We start from the raw sequence: 24,869 nt of genomic DNA on the forward strand, positions 1-24,869 counted from the left end.
ATTGTCATGTGCCAATCGACCGACTAATTCTAAGCGATCGCGTAACTGCAACACGTATTTTACTACATTTTTAGACTCCTTTGACTGTTCTTCCCAGCCTTCTCTTATGAGATCCAAGATACCCCGCGGCTGCCGACCGTACAAGAGCTCAAACGGGGAAAACCCCGTTGAGGATTGTGGTACCTCGCGAACTGCAAAGAGCAAGTAGGGAAGCAGTTTAGCCCAATTGCGTTTTTCTTGATCTACAAAGCGGCGCAACATATTTTTCAAAGTCTGATTAAATCGTTCAACAAGCCCATCCGTTTGTGGATGAAAAACTGAGGTTCTAATTGAACGAATTTTCAATAATTTATATAGTTGCTGAATACAGTCTGACATAAAATTAGTGCCCTGATCAGTGAGAATTTCTTTCGGGATTCCCACCCTAGAGAATATTTTTACCAATTCATTCGCTACAGCTATTGCATTCATAGAGCGTAAGGGAACAGCTTCTGGATATCTCGTTGCGTAGTCCACTACTACTAAAATATACCGATATCCTGACTCTGTTCCCTCCAGAGGGCCTACTAAATCTACACCAATCCTTTCAAACGGTACCCCAATAATTGGAAGTGGAACCAGAGGTGCGGGGCGAACTGACTTAGGGGCAGCTAATTGACATTCAGGACACTCCGATACATACTTCCGCACCAGACCATAAACCCCAGGCCAAAAAAACCGGGCCAGAATTCGTTCCTGAGTCTTTTCAGTTCCCAAATGACCTGAAAATGGAATGTCATGCGCCAATCTCATGACTTCTGACTGAAAAGGCCTAGGAACCAATAACTGTTTTACGAGCTGTCCCGTCCCGGGAGCCCGGGTTATTCTATATAATAAGTGCCCAGATACAGAAAAATGCGGAAATACCACCGGTTGTCCTTCCTGCATATCCTTCCCCTCGATATATCTAACCCGTTTCCAAGCATACTGTAACGTGGGATCATTTTGTTGTTCATATCCCAAGTCAATATCTCGGTCCCAATGGTTAGGTACACAGAGAGGAGTGTCTTTTATTACATGACCTTCCACCTCAGTAACCTCGCAGCCCCGGTTACACTGAATACCTACTCCCTTTCCTTGCCGTTTCAGCGATTGGTTTACTTTTGTGTCAGACCCCTCCCCTTGTCGTCTCAGAGTTCCCTCATATTTTTCCACCCGACGCTCTCTTTTTGTTTTTCTTGGGCGGATTTTAGGGTTAAACAGGTCGGATTGCAACGGAAAAATCTCGCCAATTGTTTTCTCCTGTTGCTTTAATTGTCCCCTGGTAGAAACTAAGACCATTTCCCGACCTAAAATACGATAAAAAAACGGCCAGTCTCTTCCCAGGAGAACAGGGTATGGTAAACATTGCGCTACAGCCACTTTAACGCAAGCTGAATAATCACCTACAATAAGTCTAACTTTAGTGGTGGGATAAACCCGAGTTTCTCCATGAATACAGGAGATAGCCACTTTACCCTGTGGCTCCCAGGCTACCCCATCCAAGAGAGCTTGCCGAATCAATGTTTGTGCACACCCAGAGTCCGCAAATGCGTAAGTACTCTTTCCCCCGACCTGTACTCTTAACTGATAAGGGCCCTCCCGACATTCCCCAGTGTTCCTACCTGTTACTGCTGACCAGGATCTTGTCGCCAGGTCCACCTTTATTACTGGACAATTCCTGGCAATGTGTCCAGGCTCATTACATTGGTAGCACACTTGGTTAGGAGGCATCAACGGAGTTAATCTGTCCTGCGAGTCCGCGACCGGCAGGTTAGGGGGATTCTCTCTCGCCCAGGATGGGGCTAACCTCGACCTCCATGGTCTGAAGGTCCGGTTACCCCCTCTGGGCTTCATTGGTTGGTTGGTCCGAGTTAGTTTAGGGGCAGGAGTGGGGTCTGACCCGGCACCTTCGTTTGCGTCTTCGTAGGCCTCCGCCAGGAGGAGGGCATCCTCGAGAGTGGTAGGTCTATTCCTCTTAATCCACTCTCGATTCCCTGGCGGTAGTATAGACGCAAACTGTTCTATAACTATTTTCTGCACCAGTTCTTGGGGTGTATGTTCTTCTGGCCGCAGCCACCGGGTGCACTGATCTAAAAGATATTGTCCCGCAACCCGGGGCCGCATCCCCTTGGACAGCTGGTATTCCCGAAAACGGCGCCGGTATGTTTCCTCCGTGATCCCGAGGCGTGAGAGAATGGCTTCTTTAACTTTAACATAGTCCCCTGCATTCGTGGCCGTCAGGGCTCGATACGCTGCCTGAGCTTCCCCTGTCAGGCAGGGTGCCAATTTCATGGCCCAGTGTTCCCTAGGCCACTCTGCAGCCTCTGCCACTCTCTCAAACGTAATCAAGAAAGCCTCGGGATCATCTTCCGAGGTCATCTTCTGAAGATTAGGCTGAGCTGCAAACATCCGGGCAACCGCTCTCTCTGATGTTGATATTGATAGTTTTTCTACCAGCTGTCCCAAGAACTGGGCGAGCTGTTCCAGGTGCCGTGTCTCTCTCTCCTCTCGCTTCTCCTCCTGCTCCCTAAACATTGTCAAAACTGTAGCTGGATCCATTTTCACTTCTGACACCACGTGTGAGGCGAGAGTGTATTAAATGGAATGTCCAGACAGTAATTTATGTGTACAGAAATAAAATAATTTATTTTTATTTTCTATACACAACAAAAGGATTAAATAACAAACGAAAAACAAAATGGTGTGAGGGAAGGAGTGCAGGGGTGGAATCCAAAACAAAATGTGATGACTCGTCTTTAATTTGTCTTCGTGGTGACCATACATAAACAAAAAAAAGACAAAAGAAATGTTAGTGTTTCAAAAATTTCCCGCTGCACAAAACCAGACTCTCCCTCCACCCGTTACTCCTCCTACTTTACTTTCGGACCAACCCCGAACACAGTAGTACGTTCCCTTTAGTATGTAATGTCCCGCCTCTGTAGTCAGTGGAACACCAATCCCCAACCGACACGTGTCCTTCTCCTTCACTTGACTCCAGTGGCTGGAAGTTACATACTCGTACTTCCGCCCCTCACCAAGGTGCCGCCCCTCAAAGATGACCTTTGCCATGGTCACGAGATCTTGGTAAGGGAAGTCCCGAGTTGGTTTGATGCCATCTACTGTCGGGAGGCTGAATCACAGACCGAAAACCCTTTGACTCATCACACTGTGCCTTTTTCACAGTCTTTTACTTGCACTTTATGGGTCATTTCACCTCCAGTGTCTTCTGTTACTGACTGAAAGCATATCACTAAATAGGGGGAGCAGTTGGATGGTAATGACAGGAAAGAAGCCATTGAAAGGGTTGGGACAATTTCACTCTCCAGCATGAAACGACCAAGCAAGTGCAACACTAACTGAAAACATAGCTCGCAAACAGAGATTTCATTAACCAAGTGTAGTACCCTGTATCGCATTTTAAATTAAAAACACGTTTACTTTAACATTTGAGACTTATGTAATTTACTTTGCTATATCGACTTTAATCAAACCTATAAATTATGCAATCTGGGAAAGTCCCAATAATAATAGTTGTCATTTTAATCCATCTCTCTCTATCGTGTCTCCAGCCCTGCTTCGAGATGCTGTACTCCCATGTGAAGCGGCTGTTCTCCAATGAGCTGCTGCTCACTCAGATGGAGAAGTGTGCTCTGATGGAGGCTCTCGTTCTCATCAGCAACCAGTTCAAGAACTACGAGAAACAGAAGGCTTTCCTGGAGGAGCTGATGGCCCCGGTCTCCAGTCGCTGGCTCTCAAAAGAAATGACACAGTACGTTGCTTTTTGGTCTGAAACTGTTGGCTATACAGACTTTCAAATTTACAGGGTTATACTAACACAGTAGTTGTCAGTGCCCTGACCTAGGTCCTAAATTAGCTGCCGTGTTTTGGTCATGTTGCATAACAGCAATATCCTAATTCTTAATCCAGTGCGGACTAGTTGTATTTGCAACTCCACAATGGTTACAGTGTCATGCTTTCTTTGATCCAGTGGCGAGTCTCATGAGGTTAGTAGTAAAACATTAGTTTTTTTTAGTCTTGTTTCACTGGTAAAACAGAAATCAGACCACAGTAAAATGCAGAATTTTAATTAGGCTGTCCGGTAACTGGATTAAATAATACATAATTGCTCTGCTTCAATCTGAAAAGCCCCCTTGCTAATAAAACGTTTCCAATCTGTGTTGATTGATCCAGAGTGCTGTCGGACCCCACCTTGTTCCTTGCCTTTGTGGGTGCTGATGTGAAAGTGAGTGGGATCATCGACGATCCTACTGGCATCAACAGGTCCAGGGTAAGGAGTTCATGTTGCTGTTGGTTAAGATCACCTTCACAGATAGGACTGAATTCTGTCAATAACCAAACAATCGACGGCAGTAATGAACGTGCAGTAAGGCAAATGGTTCAGGTCCTTGTTGACTTACAGCAATATTTCAGCTTTTCTTTCTTTCTTTCTTCATATCCTAGCTTTATGTGGGTTCTAGCATTGAGATTGGATATGTTCTGTAAGTGTTTTTTTTTGGGGGGGGGTTTTCTCAGCCTTCTAAGAAGAATAACTGTGATCACTATCACAAGGATGTTTGACAACTTTTAAGTAATCTTGTAAATATAATGCAATGCACTCCTCTGTAAAAAGCACTTTGGTGACTGTAGGATTTTAAAATAAATAACACACTAAGTTTCAGTTCCAGTGGTAACCTGGGAGAATCCTAGAAAATCCAGCTGTGCTGTACAGGTACCACCAGAGAAGGAAATGGTTCATATTAGGGTCACAAGATAGCATCTTGCTATTGAACTGTATACTGCCTCTGTGGTGTTAGGTAGAAGCCCAAAGACTGTTGTAGACTGGTAATATTGGTAACTGGTTCCATTAGGACTAAGAAGTCTTCAGCCTGGGACTGTTCCATCTAATTGTTCACTGCGGGTTATTTTTGAGGTTTTTTTTTAGTTTTAGTTTTTTGTTTTGCCCACCTCCTACACCATGTCTTGTGAGTAACACAGCAATAATCTCTTTAAGTGCAGCTCTCCTTCCCCCACCCCATTTTCCCCCCTTCTGCTGTAGATAAGCTTTTGTGTGTACACCATTCTGGGCGTAGTGAAACGGGCCCGCTGGCCCAGTGATCTGGAGGAAGCCAAAGCTGGAGGATTTGTGGACGGGTACGCCCCCAACGGCAATCCGATCTACCGCAACCCCTGCGCCGAGCAGGTCCGAAAACTTCTCCACAACTTGCTCGCTCTCATAAGGTGGGTCGAGTTGGACGTGAGTACCACAGCACTTTTCAGTGCCTTTGAGTGTGCTCAGAACGCTGTCTCCCACTTTGAAACAGTGGGAGAACGGGCTGGGTGCATTGCACAGTACTACTTCCTACTGTTGTAAGTGGGCTGCAGTACTGGAGGAGAGTATGGAGAGGAAAAAAAACAACAAAAAAAACCGTGGAGACCAAACGGCCAATCTTGTATTCCTGGACCACGTTCTTCCATTTGAAACAATGGGAGCCCGTGCTGGGAGTTCTACTAATATTGCGGTACTACCTTTCATTGTTTCACAGTGGGAGTTAGCACTGCAAAGATAGGGGTAACCGTACCAGATTCCTTTGTTTCCCCTTTTATTCGTTTTATTTATTTATTTTTTTTATTCCCTTTTTTCCTTAAGCTTCTGATCTTGGGTCTATGAGGTGCTTTCTGAGCATGTGCTGTATTTGTAAGATTGCTTTCAGTGGAGGCCCTGCTGAGACGCCTTATTTGTGATTCTTTTTCTTTGGAGGATAACCCTGGTTCCTGTTCCTCAGTTAATAAGTAAACGAAACCTGGACAGAGCTAACACAATTTAAAGTCAGTATCCACTCTAACCATTTCCATTCTCGAGTGTGATCCTCTTCATAGCTAAAGCTATCTTTATTTTTAGTAGATGGGGAAAGGGCTTGGAAGACATTGAGGAGTTCTGGGGTTTTTTTTTGTTTTGTTTTTTAGTCAAGGTTTTTTTTTCTGTTTAATGTAAATTATGGCAGATCTAAGTACCCCCCACTTTTTAGAGATAATAGAAATTGTGATTTGGAAAACTTATGAAGAGAAATTTAAAATCTGGGGAGATTTGTTGGTAGATGGTCTTTTTTCATTGTGAAGAGTCTAGAAAGTATCAGTATTTCAGAGTGCATCGTTATTACCTCGTCTTTTTTGTTACTATTTTTTATTTATTATTCCTTTAAGCAAAATTGCATTATTCTGATCATAAACACATCTGTTTTGAAAATGGAGCGTACAGGTAAGTAGAGTGGGTTGTTTTGAGTCCTAAAAGAACAAATTATTAATAAACAGTTTTTAGCAATTTTAGTATATTTTTATTTTAATCACATGATTGGCAGCTGAAGTCCATTTTTATAGAATTGTGAAGTGTAAGCAGTTTTTATTTCAGACTTGAACACATTTCTGTCATTGAAAAAGTGAAACCAAATCAGAGTTCCTTAGACAATTTATAATCATATTAAACGCTTTGTTAAATTGGGAGCAGTATTCATGGTCTCTATTTAGTTGTCCTGTTTTCTGTATTTAATCACGTTAGGCAAGTGGTGGAAAACATTCATCTTAAATGCAAGATGTTCCTAAAAAAATGATGACTTCTCTGCAGATGAATAGTTCAACATGACAAAGTATCCTTTATTCTCTCTTGCGGACATAGTAAAAAGTGCTGCATTGTTTTCATGCAGTGCATGCATGCTTGTGCAGTACTCCCAGTATCTCTTTGTGCAGTATCTTATGCTTTGTATATATGAATTGAAGGGAAATATTCTGGAATTCCCCTTTTCTTTTGCAGGACTCACAACAACCTGTTCCTGCCTGAGAACTTGGCCAAATTGAGTGAGACGTTTGGCAAAGCCTTTGACATGATGGAAGTGGAGAAGAATGCTATTTTGGGTAAAAAAAAAAAAATAGAATTGCAGCTACAATTGTATAGAGAGGACAACATGTCCATAGTGACCATTAATTAAATTACAGTCATGGGCTGCAGTACTGCAAGTACTGTGTTTGAAACCAGGCTTTTACATTTGGCAGTCTGTCTTCAAGTGGACACAATCTAATAGTTAAATGGTTAGAAATTGGTGAAGTTTAAGGATGATGAACTCTGCTCAGGGATCTTTTCCTGTTGGCATTCACTAACTCTTGAAAGGTGGAGGAATCGGATATTAAAGTAAATCTTTACAGCAACCAGCGGTAAAGATCAAATGCATTGCTTGCTATTTTAATAAAAAAATGAAACCAATGCTTTGTTTAGAAAGGTAGCCTATTGGCAATAAAAGCAGCATATTACATTGCCATAGACATATTAAGCCTAGAGTTTAATACAAAGAGGGGAAAACAATCGCATAGAAAATGGCTCTTCAGATACAGGCACTGCGGCATGGAGTGTTGACGTGGGAACAAGGACGTTCCTTCGTTTTCAGTCCCCTTGTAACGGTATGTGTGCTAAGGGGTGGAAGTGCTATACAGTGGCTTATTGCTGTATAATAGTATTAGTGTGTGCAAAGTTCCCTGGTTCTCTTCCTTTTAGGTCTCCCTCAGCCCTTGTTGGACCTCTACGACTCCCCTGTATATAAAACAGTGCTGGAACGAATGCAGGGTTTCTTCTGTACGCTCTATGATAACTGGTAAGGGTTCTGTTTTCCCTTATATTCCTTGTTAAGTGCAGTGCTTTAGCTGTGGCCACAGTACACTCTGGGTGTAGAGTTTTCTGTATGCTGTACCTACCAGTTTCCTCTTGCTGTGAATTTAAATGTTTTCTGTATTTATTCTGAATAGTTATGACTATGCCGGGGGACCTCACCCCTGTGCAATGTTCTGTATTGGGTGCTGTACAACACCTCCCAAGTACTTGAGGAGCTGCTGTGAAAACAAAAGTATGAAGTGGGAATGGGTGACCTTTTAGCTGGCCGGATATTGTCATGTTAAGTATGTCTACATAATGAAAAGTTTTGCTTTGTTTCCCAATTTGTTTGCAGCTTCCACATTTTGGGAAATGCAGGCCAGTCGTTGCAGCAGGATTTCTACACCATCGATGGCTTGGCTGGCCAGTTAATCACCTCTGCTTTCGTCAACCTGGCCAATGTTCCTGACTACCGGCTCCGCCCCATGCTTCATATCCTTTGCTATTCCAGCAGCTGTAAGGACATTCTCAAGTTGGTTATGAAGAATGGTTAAGTGACAGACTTTTGTAGCTTAGGACTTAGAGCAGCAATGACTATGCACGTTTTTCTGGAGACTGGTTTCTGCTAGACCAGTTGTTCCCTGGTTATAGACGTGACAGTTAGTCTCAAGTATTGCTACTTGTACAATAAAATCTGCTTGACATAACTTTTCAAACTGAGCATGTTTCGATCAGTTTTAATGTTTCATAAATCAAAAAGGATGTGATACTAGGCTTTATTTTCACTTTGCTGTAATGAGAATGACATGACCTAATTTTGTTTCGTAATGTTATAAAAACAAAAAAACACTTGTGTGTTTTCATGTTTTCCCTTTTACCCTTAAATGTGATTTATTTTTAAATTGCATGTCACTTTTAAACAGGTATAATTAAATAAACAAAGGGCTGTTATCACCACAGCTTCATATGGGGAAGTGAGTAATCCACCCCACTCTTTGTTGAACTCTTCACAAAAATGTCCTCATACAGCTGGTTGCTAACAAAGTTGTCTGGAAGCTGCTTCATGGGTTTTCTCTATTATCAAGCCATTTCATGAGGTTCTTCCTTAATGTTCTGTTGTGCCTACGTGTGTTCGTGAAGCAGCTGGTTCTCTCCTGCCCTCCGGAGTACTACAACACCCTCATGTGCCCTATCCTGGGGCCTCTCTTTGCCTATCTGTTACAGGTAAGACAATCTTAAAAAAAAAACACATGCAGGTGCCTTTGCCAGTCATGGCTGAGATGATAGATCTCAGCAGATAATGGTGGAGTGAGGGACTGCTTTAAGGAATGATGCAAGATCTTAACGTTTTTTTTTTCTTTTTTTTCTTTAGTTTGATTGTATTGGTGACTTGTACTACATGTTAGTTGTGGTGTGCAGTAGATTTGCAGGGACAGTTATAATATTAGTCCATAATGTAGTGCTATTGCCTTAAGGGGTAGTGCCATTTATATTTGTTTGTGCACAACCCTAGCTGACATGCAGGTACAATGTCAGGTCTTTTTTAAAAACTTTGATAAATGTAATGTTCTTTTTCTTTGTCTCCAGAGGCTTACTCAGAAGTGGCAGGTCATCCACCAGAGAAGTAGCCTTTGGTAAAATGTGATTTCATTTTATTCAGTTCTAGTTTTAGTGAAATATGAGGTCAGGATTGCTGTAGTATAACCTTATATACTGTATGCTGTGTAAAGAGTGTTTTTGCTCTTAATTTGTGTTTTTTTTTTTTTTTTTTTTTTTTTTTTTTTTATCATTTCCCCTTGTGTGTGTTTTTCCATAGCAACTCTGAGGACGAACCCCCTGAAGAGAACCCCATGTCTCAGGAGATGCTGGACGAGCAGCTGGTCAGGCTGCTGACCCGGGAAGTCATGGACCTCCTCAGTAAGTGTGCTGGACTGTGCAGGCTGCCTTTCATCTGAATGCCAATGAAACCGTTTAATTGCATATCTGCTTCGTTCAGGTGTATGCTGTATTGTGAAGAGGGGATCTGAAGCAGCTGGTGCTAAAGAAGGTGAATTGGAAGGTGAGCGTCCTTGTATTCATACTGAATTTCAAAGGGCTTTGCTAAGCAGACTTCACAGGTAGCACCGAGCAGTACTAAAATAAACTTTGTTAGTCTAACTAAAATTAGTCACTGGGAATCAGTGTTCAGTGTCTGTATGTGGATGACTAGCTTGACGCTGTCATTATTGGGCCCCCATTAATCTTTATTTGGGGTTTGGGGTTTCCCAGAGCAGTGTTTTCTTATGCATTATTTTTCAGTTACTCTACAGCAGTGGAACACTTCACTGCAGAGTTTGTGATACAATGGTTGGTGGTTTTTGTTTCAGAGGAAGATATGATGGCTACAGATGCTTCCCAGGCTCCTCAGCCAGCGACTACCACGTTGGATGAATTGACTGAGCTGGGAAAGTGCCTGCTGAAGAACGAGGTAAAGGAGGCCGCTACTCTCCTCTGGTATTTGTGCACCTGTTGGGTTCATACAGCTTACTGGACATTTAAATACATTTAATGTACACTAACAGTGACAGTACTGACCTTACCTGCACACCTGATGCTCTGCTGACGGTCTCTATCTTCCTTTAATCCATTAGGACATTTGTACAACATTTTTGACAACTGCGTACAGCTCCCTCTCCTGGAAGGATACCATTACCTGCCAGAGGATGACAACGCAGGTCTGCTGGCCTCTGCTGAAACAGGTGAGTCTTTTAAAACCAGGTGAGTAGCCTGAGGCCTCCCAAGTGTCAACCTGCAGCCCCTACATATAAGCCTCTTGCAGAGTTACGTTGTTAATCCAAAGAAGTAAAGCTTGATGCTTTTTCGGCACGACACCTTAAATAAGAGTATATCATTAGAAGTCATTTGTTTGTTTTTGTTTTAAAGATAAATTGGGTCATTTCATAAACCATGAACTTATTTGTGAACTGTATAACTGAAAAGCACAACAATATTGTCTACTTTAAAAATTCAAGAAATAATATTCTTAAAGCTTTTTGAGAGCCACGATATATGTCTTTTGGTTAGCTCAGCTAACCAAGCTTCAGTGTCACACCCAGAACTATTTAAAGCATGAAAAAAGGTGCACTTTTAACAATAAAATTGTTATAAATTAACCACTTGTGAGGAAGGAAAAACTGTTTTTGTATAAACTGTGCAATAGTGACCCCAATGCACTCGGAAACCGTACACTACAAATGCTACTTTTTGCTCTCTCATTTTTAAAATGTATTTTAATATAATTATGAAAGTCAGCATTAAATGTTGCTGTAGTGTGTTGTACAGTAGCTGCTGTGGTTTTCTGTGACGTGTGCGTGTTTGTCTCAGGTGATGTCTGGGAGTCTGTTGGCGGATGCAGTTACCTGGTTTTACGGCGCCGTGTTGAGGGGGTTGCAGATGCATGGGCAGCACGAGGGCTGCAACACTGCGCTCATCCAGCTGGCTTTCTTCATTTATGAGACACTGGTGAGTCTGAACACCAGAAAACAGCCTACACACCAAGCATGTGTGCCACCCCCTCCTCCATGTGCAACATGCTCTGCTTTGTAGAGTAAAATAGAATCATCAAGCCAAAGAAATACGGGTTAACCACAGGAACATTGAAGGGAGGGGCCTTTCGAGTGTTCAGTTAATTTACAAGTGGTTGTTGATAATTACCAGATGGATTGGTTGGATGGTTGAAAATAATTCAAAGCTATCTTATCATAAACCCTATAGAATATTTAATTTTTTTAATAGACATATTCTAAAAGGACTTTTGAGGTTAAATGTCTAGAGTGTTAATTATGTTTTATATATGTATGGTTTGTGTTTTTTACTCCTCATTTCATGTGTTTTATGTTTGCTGTGGTGTTTCGAGCCTCTTACCAGGTTGTTATTGTAAATAAGAATTTTTTTCTCAATTGACTCCTCTGGGTAAAGGTGTTGATTGTTTGATGCAGTGCAACACTGTTTTAACGTTGGTTTTAGAGGACAACACTGAGCGGAGGTGTATTTAATTTCATTGTTCCACAGAGACCCCGCTTCCCTGAGCTGAGGACTGTGATGGAACAGATCCCCCAGATCCAGATGGACAGTCTGGACCAGTTTGACTTGAAAGTGCTGAACCCTGGACAGCAGAAAACAGCAGACAAAAAGAGGAAGGACATCTTTAAAAGGCTTATTTCTGGCACAGTTGGGGTAGGTGAAGAACACAGTGTTAACTCTAGCATCCTTTGCTTCAGTAATACTACTAAGAATCTGTTGTGTTTTGGTACCTATTATATGTCTCTTTTAATTATTTCTTACTGGGTCATCACGAGGGTCCACTGTTCAGTGTTGCTGTACAGTGATACCAGCCAGTCCTCCATCTCCCATCAGGCTTTGCAGTTATTAGTACTGCACAACTATTTTGTAGAAGCATACAATTAAATGGTAACATTTTTAAAATTGCCCCTTTTAATACATAAGGTTAAACATAAGGTTCCTTTTGAATTTAGAAAAGACAAATATTCATAATACCTACATTGCTTGTTTTGTTTCATTAAGTGCTTATTTTTTAAAAAATATATATTTTGTTCCCCTTGTTTTAGAAACCCCTTGGACAGCAGTTTAAAAAGGAAGTTCACATCAAAAACCTACCATCCCTATTCAAGAAAAACAAATCTGAGCCGACACTGGATACCCTTGATGGCAATAGTGCCGGCTTGGCAACACTCTTTTCACCTAACCCTGATGATATTTGAAAAGGTCAAGGACTTGGCACTCGCCATTTTCTATAATGGAAATGTTAACCTGAGCGACTGCCTTTTAATTCATAGAAAGGTCCATTGTGTAGGTTACCACAGTGTGTAAGATGTTTTTTTTTTTTTTTTTTTTTTTTTCATTTTAAAAATACTACATTCCAATTTGCAATCCCCCCCCCCCCCCCTTTTTTTTTATGTGCCCCATTTAGACATTATTCATTCATGGAACACTAATTGCAAACAATGTCAATGTACAGGAAGCATAAACTATTGGAACATATGAATTGCTGTTTTATATATATTTTTTTTTATTCTTCTTAATTAACAGTTAGTGCACACATTTCTGCCCAGCATGTGTTTAAATTCCCTCTATGTAGAATTGCACACAGTGAGGTCTGGGATTCTTAACCTTTGAAATAATTCTGTAATGTTAATGTTACAGTAGAACTGGTAAATTCAGAGTTTGATAGTCACAGTAATCTGGAGTTGTTTCTAAAACAATATCTAGATATAGTGTTCCATTGTATTTCTTTCAGGATACTTAAGTACACGTTTACCTTTTTTTTTTTTTCTATTTAATTAAACATTGGATCATTACCTTGGAGATTATTTTTATTGTTGTTATTGGCTTGAAGAAATGAAATCAGCTGTTGAATTTCTATATAGGATCATCCAGAGCTCACTATGATAGTCACTGTCATGACATCTAAGTACATGTATTTTTGGTATTTCCTTAGCTGTGACGAGGTTGACAGAAATGAAATCATGTTTAAATGACTTATCTCACATTAAATTATATGCAAATTGCCTTCTGTAAGTATACAATTACCAAATAATACACATTTTCTCCATATTCCCTTTATTATTCCCCTGTGCAAGTCTTGCTGTTTTATCTAGACTGGAGAGCAAGGCTGAATAGAAATTTAGAGCAAGTGGTTTGCAACGAGCAAGTTGTTACAGCAACTCAAACCCTGTATAGGGTAAAACAGACTCCAGGAATAGAAACACCAATAAGAGGGATAGGTGGACCTAAAAGAACAGTGAGGTAGTATGTGAGCAGCGGCACATTTGTGAGGATGCTATTAGTACGCTCTTTTAAAAAAAAAAAAAAAAAAAAAAAGTGAATGACTAAGAGAGCCATATTAGAAGGGCCATGTATGGTGGGCATTTCCATAGATAGAGCTAAATGTCTTCAGGGACAAACAAAATACACAAATCAGCTTGTGGAAGAATACCAATTGCTATGTTAGTAAGTTTCCATTTATTGATTCCAGTATTCAAAAGTTGCACACATATAGCTTAAACATTTAACACTAGACACAACAGAAATCAGATAATGATCATTTGCCTAATATTCTGGGAGAAAGCTGAGGTACGGTCATGGTCTGGTGGCAGGAGAGGCTGCAGGTAGCTTTTCTCACCGAACTGCATGTGAAGCTAAACTCTCTTTACACTCTGTTTTCTTTACAATATCTCAACAATAACCATTTTATGGCATAAGTTACAATGTTGTTCCAGACACAGAACATAATCTCTTCTACACAAGGTCACATGTACCACACTTTATCATTTCCTCATTCATCTGTATCCTGAGTTGAAAAACATCCTCCCACCTTGCAGCTGTGCTTGAACCCAGTATTCTCAAGTGTGCTCACATTATTTCTTTAACCTTTGCTGACCTTGCATTTGTATCAGATTTGCATACAGCACTCATCAGGAGTGTGGCAAGTAGGATTACTGCATTCTACTTGTATGTCAGAGTCCAGTGGCCCCAAGTACTGGGCATGTTAGCAAATCAAGACCAACGCTATAATGGTTGAAAAAGAGCACATTGATTACACCGTGTAACAATTATTTTTTTTTTTTGTTCCTGGGTAGTAAGTGTTATGTCCTAATTGCTTATGCCTCAAAAGTATAGAAAATGGCTATTATTCCCCACAAACTTTGCTTTTGTGACCAGGACAGTGATATTTTAAAATATCACTATTTCCAATGAGAAAACGGGCGCTTTTGTGTCTTTTCGTTCACGTAAAGTCAGAAAAAAACAACATGAATCCAAATTAATGTGTATTTATACTAAATACAAAAATGACTACAAAAGATTTAGAAGCGAGTAGTTTTTCGAGATTTACGATTATACTGTAAATTTGTAGTCATTTTTTTATTACTTTAGTATAAATGCATGTTAACATGAATCCAAATTGTTTTTTTCTGACTTTATGTGAACGAAAAGACGCAAAAGCGCCAGTTTTCTCGTTGGAAATAGTGATATTTTGAAATTTACCTCCCTGAGCATTAACACAATCCTGGCAGCATTGACGCATAGACCTGATCAGCCTCCTGATAGACTGCTGTGGGATGTTCTGCCACTCTTCCTGTGCAGCTGCAGCCAGCTGGTGAAGCTTGGCTGGTCGCGGTTGTCTCCTGTGGATGGCACTGGCGATTTGGTCCCACAGATGTTCTATTGGACTCAGGTCAGGAGAAAAAGCTGGCCACGGCAAGACCTCAACATGCTGACTTGCATTGTTCAAGCAAACCGGTGGAGCAGTGAAAGCGTGATGATGTAGGGAGGAATGTCCTTTAAAACAAGAACGCCTTTGGTCCAGATTGAGGGTAACCTTATTGCTCAGTATTACATTAACAAAGTCCTTGAGACAACAGTTTTTTTCCATTCCTGCAAACCAATTCAGAAGTGTCGATTTTTCCAGCAGGACAAGGCAAGACCACACAGTGCTAGGATTACAATCACAACTTCAAGAAAACAATGTCGAGGTCTTGCCGTTCTCATTTTTTTATTTTTTTATTTAGTGGTCGGCAATTATTTTATTATTTTCTCCCAATTTAGAATGTCCAATTATTTTTAGGCTCAGCTCACCGCTACCACCCCTGTGCTTACTTGGGAGGAGGGAAGATGAACACACATTGTCCTTCGAAGCATGTGCCATCAGCTGCCGCCTTCTTTACACACTGCAGGCTCACCATGCAGCCACTTCAGAGTTATAGCATCGGAGAGCAGGTGCCTGACCTGAATGCATTTGATGTTTGGTTCATGTGTGTTCAAGTGTACAGCTCTAAATAAAAATAAGTAATTATTTTAGCATGAAAGCTACGGACCTAGGGGAGAGCTTATTATGCTTAATCCAACAGATCACTTGTAAAATGTGTGCTCTATATCTGAGCATGTGGCACCACTAAGTATTACACAAGCCACCTTGACCTTTACTAGGGCATCATATACACATGATGGAAACATACACTATTCATGGTGCTTCTCTTAAATTTGTTGTTTCTGCTGGTAACGGTTTTCATATTTAAAATGTCACTAACATATTTACCCTATATAAAAATCCTCTTTGGACAAGAGGAACATTCTAAGTAGAATGCAAGTAACGCGCGCATTCTAAAATGATATTGAAGTCATAAATAAAAGTTATTAAGAATGATTATGCAAGATAACAGCACTGTATAAATACACATTTTTAACAAATAAAACTACAGTATCCTATTAATAATACCTCATACCACCCCATTTTGTTTGTATAATTTGAGTAAAAGGACAGTATAATAAGAACATAAGAAAGTTTACAAATGAGAGGAGGCCATTCGGCCCATCTTGCTCGTTTGGTTGCTAGTAGCTTATTGATCCCAGAATCTCATCAAGCAGCTTCTTGAAGGATCCCAGGGTGTCGGCTTCAACAACATTACTGGGGAGTTGATTCCAGACCCTCACAATTCTCTGTGTAAAAAAAGTGCCTCCTATTTTCTGTTCTGAATGCCCCTTTGTCTAATCTCCATTTGTGACCCCTGGTCCTTGTTTCTTTTTTCAGGCTGAAAAAGTCCCTTGGGTCGACACTGTCAATACCTTTTAGAATTTTGAATGCTTGAATTAGGTCGCCACGTAGTCTTCTTTGTTCAAGACTGAACAGATTCAATTCTTTTAGCCTGTCTGCATATGACATGCCTTTTAAGGTCGGAATAATTCTGGTCGCTCTTCTCTGCACTCTTTCTAGAGCAGCAATATCTTTTTTGTAGCGAGGTGACCAGAACTGAACACAATATTCAAGATGAGGTCTTACTAGTGCATTGTACAGTTTTAACATTACTTCCCTTGATTTAAATTCAACACTTTTCACAATGTATCCGAGCATCTTGTTGGCCTTTTTTATAGCTTCCCCACATTGTCTAGATTAAGACATCTCAAACAAAAACTCCTAGGTCTTTTTCATAGATTCCTTCTCCAATTTCAGTATCTCCCATATGATATTTATAATGTACATTTTTATTTCCTGCGTGCAGTACCTTACACTTTTCTCTATTAAATGTCATTTGCCATGTGTCTGCCCAGTTCTGAATCTTGTCTAGATCATTTTGAATGACCTTTGCTGCTACAACAGTGTTTGCCTCTCCTCCTACTTTTGTGTCGTCTGCAAATTTAACAAGTTTGCTTACTATACCAGAATCTAAATCATTAATGTAGATTAGGAAAATACAAGTAATTACAAAAAGTTTGATTGTAGCATGTTTTTTTGGAGAATGTCCAATAGCTGTGGGCTTACTCTTGACTTGTGATTTTGGTTCGACACGACTTTGAAATAACACAACCAGTGCAACCATTATTTTATTTTTGTATTTGTTTTATTGTTTAACAACATGTGTCAATAATGTAGAACACCTTAACAACCTAACAATTCCTACTTTAGAATATGGTTGGGGGTTGGTGCGATACAGCGGCACATGGAGGACTGAAATATTGAGATTTGTTCCCATTTATCATCCCTGGCCGGGTTTGCAGCTGCTTTCCAAGAGCTGGGCTACACCAAGCCAGGGAGCATCCAGGACTACGAAATGACACGTGAATTTCTGAAACACAAAGAACAGTACTATTTCTGTAGTGTTCAGAAAAAATACAACTACACCATAAAAAGCGTGTGCTTTACTCATTGTAAAAAAGCAACTTTGTTATTGCACTTGTCATGTGGTAATAAATTATAAATACACAACCACAAGTAATTATAAGACCTTATCCAATGTTATAATAAACATGTACTTGCATTCCAAATTCCCAACCATCTATATAATCTTTACCTTGTCACTGTTGTTTAAAGCACAAGACTGCACATCATTGCTTTCTCCTTTCTTGCACTATGTGAGTCCCATCTCAACATCCAAGAAGTATTTCACTCCTGCAACCACCTGTTAACACAATGTGTAAACTTGTGTGTATACTGAGCTGAGTTTTTTTTTTTTTTAAAGCACTAAATTAATATTTTGCTTACCTGTGTTTTAGCTGACAGAACTATGATCATCTTGCTGGTGTTCTCATCAGTGGATTGTTTGTTATATTCAGTAACAGCAGACCTGGCTGCCCTCTGCACATCTTGTCTGTTTGTAGAAATGTCTTCAAGACCCCCAACAAGCTCTTCCGAGGCTGTCAAGACAGCAACAGGGAGGGCGGATTTGGAGCTGCTTTCCAAGAGCTGGGTTACACCACGCCAGGGAACATCCAGGACTACGAAATGACACATGAATTTCTGAAACACAATGGTAGAACACACTCTAAAATATCCAACAATGGCACCAGATTGAAATTTATTAAACCATTTTGAATGTATTTTTAAATGTCCTAGTAACTTGGGGACTTATTATTAAAGTTGGCTTTAGAAAGATATGTGAACAATTGATCTAAAATCTTACTACTCTCATCCAGGCCTCAGGGACCAGCACTTCTGTAAGTGGGATCTGGTGTGTACTCCAGAGCAGCCTGGAGTGCAAATCAATTTAAATTCATTTATAACTTACCTCTTAACATCTTTGTTAAGTTTTTTTTAGATTATTTTGGATGTTCAGAGATTAATGGTACTTATGTTTTGTAAGATAAATGATTTACCTCAACATGACTAGCTTAAAGCACAACACAAATTTTATAATAAACATGTACTTGCTTTGCAAATTTACAACCATCTGTATAATTCCTGTGTTATTACAGTCTAATGCATTGTAATAAAAACGGTCTTTACCTTGTCAATGTTGTTTAAAGCACAAGACTGCACATCATTGCTTTCTCCTTTCTTGCACTTTGTGAGTCCCATCTCAACATCCAAGAAGTATTTCACTCCTGCAACCACCTGTTGGATGACACCAATAAATATCTCTGTATAGTGAGCTGCGAAAATACTTGAAAGAATACTTCATATAATATTGTGCTTACTGTACCTGTGTTTTAGCCGACAGAACTGCAGTCATTTTGCTGGCGTACCCATCAGTGGATTCTTTGTTATATTCAGCAACAGCAAAGCTGGCTGCCCTCTGCACACCTGGGCTACTTAGAGAAGCTTCTTTAAGACCCCCAAATTGTTCAGCTGAGGCTGTAGAGACAGTGAGGACTAGAAACACGCAATGCCACCAAGAAGCCATGGTCACTCTTAAGCCTGGGCTCGGAGAATGAAATGAAGTGGCCAATCTGGGTTTTTATAGTATGTGTATGACAATGTAATCTGTTAGTCTAAGAGATGTTGCACAGCTCAAATATAGGAATAAGGAAAACAAATTATATGCAAGATAAGATATGAGAACTACATACAGATGGAAAAATATGAAGCTGTGCAAAGATGAATTTATTTTTTGTAAGTGCTAGCATTCAGTAGCGGGTACTTATGTAATACATTGCATTCTAGAACACTTAGTCTTTAATCAGGAAGGTGTGCAATAGTTATTCCTGAACAAGTTTCCTATGTGGGTCAAGGGTAGAGACAGAACTGGGTAGGCAGCTAGCCCTGACAACTGGGATTTATTGATTTATCCGCTATTGGTAATCTTAGACCAAACTACAATTTCGCTTCAATGTAATAGAGGTTTCCTATTAATATTATCGTGCAAAGGTAAAAAGCCCGAAATGTGCTGTAATCAGTCTTCATTCATCAAATGAGAACATATAACTGAATTAGGAATACTAATCAAACAGATGTGATTACACAAACATGAATGAATTATTCATTAGGAGAATTATTACAAGTTATATTAACCGGCTACTATATAATAAGGCAACTTTTTTAGGTATCAGGTTAATTATTGGTATTGATGGCAATTTCTATGTAATGTTGATTTTTTTTGTTAAAGAAAAGCTGCATCTTAATACTTAATAGTATTTCCTATATATTAAATATAATTTTAGTTTATATAGAATATTGTATGGGGTGCTGTACTATATACAATTTTTTTCATACTTTTCATAATTTCCTGTCCTATCAGACCCAAAACATTCTCAACAGGATTGAGATCCGACAAATTTCCAGACCAAAATTGAAATGGCCTGATACTGTTGTCTTCTAACTATTTCTTCACTTGTCATCTTGGACTTAGAAATCACAGTTGGGAAAACGGTTCTGAGCTGTAGGGAGGAGGTGGTCTTGAAGTGTTTTCAGGTAACAGTCCTTGTTCATAGCTGTCCCCTTGGGGTAAAAACATGTAGGGATTCTGTACCTTTGGCAGAAAACCATCCCCAGATATGAACAGTTTCCAGATGCTTTATCATTGGGACGTTACACTGGCTTGTATCTTTCTCCTTCCGCCTTTCAACACCTCTCCCACCTCGGTTTCTAAAACAGCTGAAGGGGAACTCGTCAGAGAAAATTACTTTGGCCCAGTCATTTTTTGTCCAGTCTTTGTATGTGTGACAAAAGTTCAGGACAGTACTGCCCATCCTATCTCTCAACCTAACTGCCTTGGCTGGCATAACCTCTGTTGCCTATCTGATGCCTGCTAAGACCTTCCTATTGAAGTGCAATGATGGCTGAGCCTGTTTCCGAGGAGACATTGGCTCACTCTGAAATTACAAAATCTATAAATCATGTTCATATAGCTTAAATCTACTCTTTACCAATTCTAATTGTTACATTTTGATTACTTCTAATTGAGGAGCACAGGCCAAAACATGTTATGTCTTTTTCTTTTTTCATTCAACTTTATGAAGCAAAATTAGATATTTCTATGGTGTTGCAAAACTTTTGGCCACAGCTGCATATCTTAAAAACTATAAAAAATGTTTTTAAAAAAATCCAAATTTACTGCGCTCTTTTTTTTCCCTCAAAAGTTGCTAATGTATTATGCAATCCACTTAATCAGAAAAGAAAAGTTGTGCACTCATGCAAAAACTTCCAAGTGCTTCAAACATAATGAACATTTGCTTGACTTTCACTCTGCTAGAAACTGCAGAGTAGATAAAAAAAAAACTATATGCATGCATATTGTATTCAAAATGAAATCCTTGAAAAGAAAATGGGCTATGAAGTATTTGAGTTATTTAATCTTATCTTAAGCAAAGATTTTTTTTTTTAAATCAAAATAATCTTTACATTGTGCAATGATTACATTGTGATACACATACTGGGTTTCTCCAGGTTTTTGTAAAGCAGTTGAATATGGACGTGACATAAATTAAGCTATTAAACAAATATTAAGAAACATGCAAATTCTGAGATAGAAACAGTATTGATGCTGTTGAGATAATGCATACTACTTCACATACTATGTCCAAAGTAGATCATAAAATGAGTGAAATACAGGTTGATCTTGAAATGAAGTTATCTTGACTGTAGTTGACTTCATTAGCAACAGTTTGGGAAACATTTGTGAATATCAAAATGTATTTTATTCTTTAATACATACCCTGCAATATCATTCTTAATCATTGTGAACAGGCGTCATTGTTTTTTCAAGCACAGATCTTTAAGAGTCTCTTATGTTTTTGTTTCAGAAATTCACGTGGGATTTCGTAGTCCTGGTTGCTCCCTGGCTTGGTGTAGCCCAGCTCTTTGGAAAGCAGCTGCAAACCAACTAAGCAATGACAAAAATAAAATTAATCTACAGTTATGAATTGACAGTTTCTGGGACATGATATAGTGCTACAATGATTGTATGTATATGTACAACAGTAGGGTGCCACTAGCAGACTGCTTTCCAAGGCTTTGCTAATTGTAATTAATCTGATTTGAATATCAATTTCTCCAATAGAGTTTATGAATGGTTTCTTCTTCTTAAACACTGGGTTGCTCAATTGTAGTAATAATTAAAGAAACTTCACAGTTGGAATTGTTTGAAGGAGAAGTTCATTGTTAAGATGAGGTATCAATTACAAAAACATAACATTTAAAAGTGCCATTTACTGTAAACTGGTGTTTGGTAATATAGATGAAACTGGAAGAGCAGTTCTCAACACCATGGAGGTTGTCAAATTAAGGTTCTGTACCTTTAAGGAACACAAAGTTAAAGGTGCCCCAGCCTCTATAAACAGGGTTCACTTTCCTGAAAAACAGGGAGTAGATTTGATTGTTGTGTTTCACGAGCACAACTAAGTAAGGTGAGTTGATTTATCTCTTTTTCTCCCCAGTGTAATGGGGTTTGAAACTTTACTCTGTGAGCACGATGGGAAGTTTTCATATCAAAATCTTGTTTGCATGTGGAAAATTGGAGGTTAATTTATAATGTTAACAAAAATGCCATCAATAAATTATTCAAAACAAATAGTACATCTTTTTTGGGTGAATTAGATAAGACATGTTCTGTGAAGTGAATATTTAAAAACAGAAATAATTAAAGAGCGCTTGCTCATCATAAGTGCTTCATTTTGATTTTAGAATAGACTCCATCAGGGATCATGTGGGTGTTTTTGTTTGATTTTATTTTTTTAATACTTGATTATTTAGTTTCTTTATACTATATTGGTGCTGCTTATGTTTGAGTCTAGACCTGAATCGCAGTTCAAACACATGATTACATATTTAGACCAGATGCAGTACAAGAATTGATTAAACCAGTTATTTAGTTGTTACTAGTGCTGCATGAAACAAGTTTGTGGATAAGCTCTCCACAGGTGAGGGCCTTTGGTGTTGATTGGGCTCATTTACTATGCCAAGTGAAGAAATAGCTGCTTGGATCGGTGTGAATTGTTGCTTTCAAATAAGCCCAATTGACACCAATCACCCTCACCTGTGGAGAGCTTGTCTGACTAATTGTTTTGTGCAGCACTAGTTGTTACCCCTGTTGCAACTGCAAATATTACAAGCCACTTCAGTGACAATGAAATTTTAAAGGTGATGTGACCGTCAAAACAGGTTTTGCTGTCTCTGGGAAGGCCAGGTACTTGGGTAAATTTGTTTTTAGGTAATGCAAATAAGATATTGTAAAAATAAGTAACACTTTAATTTTTAGGCAGTGATTTGTAAATTCTGTGAGCCACATGGGTCACTAACCTAATAATAATGGATACTGTACAAATGGAGTTTCCTAGGGATGCTATGCTAACATTATTGGCTACTGTGCACTCTCCAAAGGGAGGTAAGGAGAACTAAACTTGCCATAGGTGATTGTCTTTTGGAGAACTCTGTGTGTGTGTGTGTGTGTGTGTGTGTGTGTGTATATATATATATATATATATATATAATATATATATATATATATATATATATATATATATATATATTATATATATATATATATATATATATATATATAATATTTTTTTTAAAAACAAGCAGGAATGATCCCTTGCTGCTTAAACATTTCCTGACAATTTTTCTAAGTGTATGCTGGGCTTTAGACCTGTGGAGAACAGCAATCCACACAAATCCAAGCAGCTGTTTCACTTGAAATTGGCCCAGTCCAGTACCAATGACCCTCACCTGTGGAGAGCTTATCTGAATAATTGGTTTGTGCAGATCTACTTCTGGTAGATAACTGTACTACTTTGGTATGATAGTAGTGTAAGAATTTGTTAAATGAAGAATAGCCTGCTTTACTTCATTGGCTACATTGTTATTGGTAACATATGTTTAAATACTGTATTTGCAGTACATAGTCTCGTTGCTTGGTCAGATGACTGTTGACTGGTTAAGACCTTGGAGATTTTTTTGTTTTTAATGCAAAAATTGTCTGCATTTAAGACCTATATTTTTGGTAATGTATTTGTATGTTGGATTGAAGCTAATGACTTCTAAAATGTAACGCATTTGGAATACATATAGTGACTGTTGCAGTATTTGAATATAGTCTTTCCTAGTGTAAAAATGTAGAACTTTGTGTAAACCAGGCTTTCTACTTTGTTGCCATCCACAGTTCAAAAAAATTCTGCAGAAGTTGCATGGTCATATACAGCTAGAACATCCTGTACATGGTTGCTTTTAGAATTTCAGAAAACTTCATGTGCAGTAGTAGCGGTGCTATTTAGTACCCTGGTACAATTTGATGCAGTGTCACTTTTCTTTGGTAAGCTATATCCTCAATATATAGCAGCTACCCTGTGGTCTCTCTCTTGGTTTCATTCTCCAGGCTACACTGTGAACATGGCATGCTGTTGGCCCAGTCTCTGTGTACTTCTCTTTGTTGCTGCCTTTGCCCAGATGCCTGGGGGTCTTCAAGATGTTTCTACAGACAGAGAGGATGTGCAGAGGGCAGCCAAATTTGCTGTCGCTGAATACAACAAAGCGTCCAGTCACTCATATACCAGCAAGATGATCCGGATTGTCTCTGCCCAAGTACAGGTGACTCTTCCTATTGTCTTCCAAAATACGCCCAGTGTATTGCTAATTTGCTGCTTCTGGCGATTGATACAGATTTGTCTTGTCTCTTGTGTGCTTTGTACCCTGATAAAGGCAATGTTAAGCTGAAACGCATTGTGTGGTGGGGTTTTTTTTTTTTTTACATGTGCGTTCAAATAAAGTATCTTTATATGCGAAATACAGGGTTTCCTTGCTTTTTTATTTATTACTTTTAAACCCTAATCACCACAGTAGGTTTTTTTTTTTTTTTTTTGTAATGTTGCACCAGTTATCTGTTTAGTTTGCATGTTTCAACAGGTGGTTGCAGGAATGAAATTTTACTTGCATATTGAGATGGGACGCACACATGGCTGTCATAACAAGGTAACGCCTTCCTCATTGTTATGGGGATACTAAATTGAAGTGGGCAGATGACTAACTGCTGCAAACTAAAAATGCAATGTATATAATAATCTGTTTGTGTGAAACCATTAAATATTGTGAACAATCAGTTAAGGGTTTTGAAGTAATAACTGAAGTGAACCACCTTCAGGCTGGGGCAATCTCAATGTACTGGAGTCTTGTAGTGGAAGTAAATTTTAGTTTTCACTTTTAAAGTTAGATACTGTGTAGTGCCACTGTACACTCGTAATAGTCTGTTTCCTCAATTATTTATCCAGCCTAAAATATGCAAACCTCAAACATGTATACGTTTCTGTATCCCTTTTGTATTTTTCAGGAATTCTCATGCAAATTTGTGGTTTTGGAGGTTCTCTGGGAAAACATAACGAAGCTCCTTGATTCCTTGATACACTGTCGACAGCCAGCCCTAAAAAAAAAAAAAAAAAAAAAAAAAAAAAAAAAAAAAAAGATTGAGGGGGCGCAACTTTAGCAGTGGCTAAATAGCTGGGCATTTATTGTTAT

At 39.1% G+C, this 24,869-nt stretch overlaps 1 protein-coding gene across 1 annotated transcript in view; it reads left to right on the plus strand.

Moving 5' to 3' along the window:
* The window catches only part of LOC121315722 (exportin-5), a 30,923-nt gene extending 18,372 nt beyond the window's left edge, over positions 1-12,551 (plus strand). Inside the window, exons 18-32 of the mRNA XM_041250069.1 lie at positions 3,591-3,790; positions 4,213-4,309; positions 5,078-5,259; positions 6,827-6,927; positions 7,562-7,658; positions 8,010-8,146; positions 8,781-8,878; positions 9,242-9,288; positions 9,471-9,571; positions 9,651-9,713; positions 10,021-10,121; positions 10,285-10,392; positions 11,018-11,155; positions 11,705-11,869; positions 12,262-12,551. Coding sequence (XP_041106003.1) covers positions 3,591-3,790; positions 4,213-4,309; positions 5,078-5,259; positions 6,827-6,927; positions 7,562-7,658; positions 8,010-8,146; positions 8,781-8,878; positions 9,242-9,288; positions 9,471-9,571; positions 9,651-9,713; positions 10,021-10,121; positions 10,285-10,392; positions 11,018-11,155; positions 11,705-11,869; positions 12,262-12,414 — 1,788 coding nt within the window. The 3' untranslated portion in view covers positions 12,415-12,551. The remainder of the gene's footprint in view (positions 1-3,590; positions 3,791-4,212; positions 4,310-5,077; positions 5,260-6,826; positions 6,928-7,561; positions 7,659-8,009; positions 8,147-8,780; positions 8,879-9,241; positions 9,289-9,470; positions 9,572-9,650; positions 9,714-10,020; positions 10,122-10,284; positions 10,393-11,017; positions 11,156-11,704; positions 11,870-12,261) is intronic.
* The last annotated feature ends 12,318 nt before the right edge of the window (positions 12,552-24,869 follow it).

Source organism: Polyodon spathula, chromosome 5 (genome assembly GCF_017654505.1).
Source record: "Polyodon spathula isolate WHYD16114869_AA chromosome 5, ASM1765450v1, whole genome shotgun sequence".
Classification (NCBI taxonomy): Eukaryota; Metazoa; Chordata; class Actinopteri; order Acipenseriformes; family Polyodontidae; genus Polyodon; species Polyodon spathula.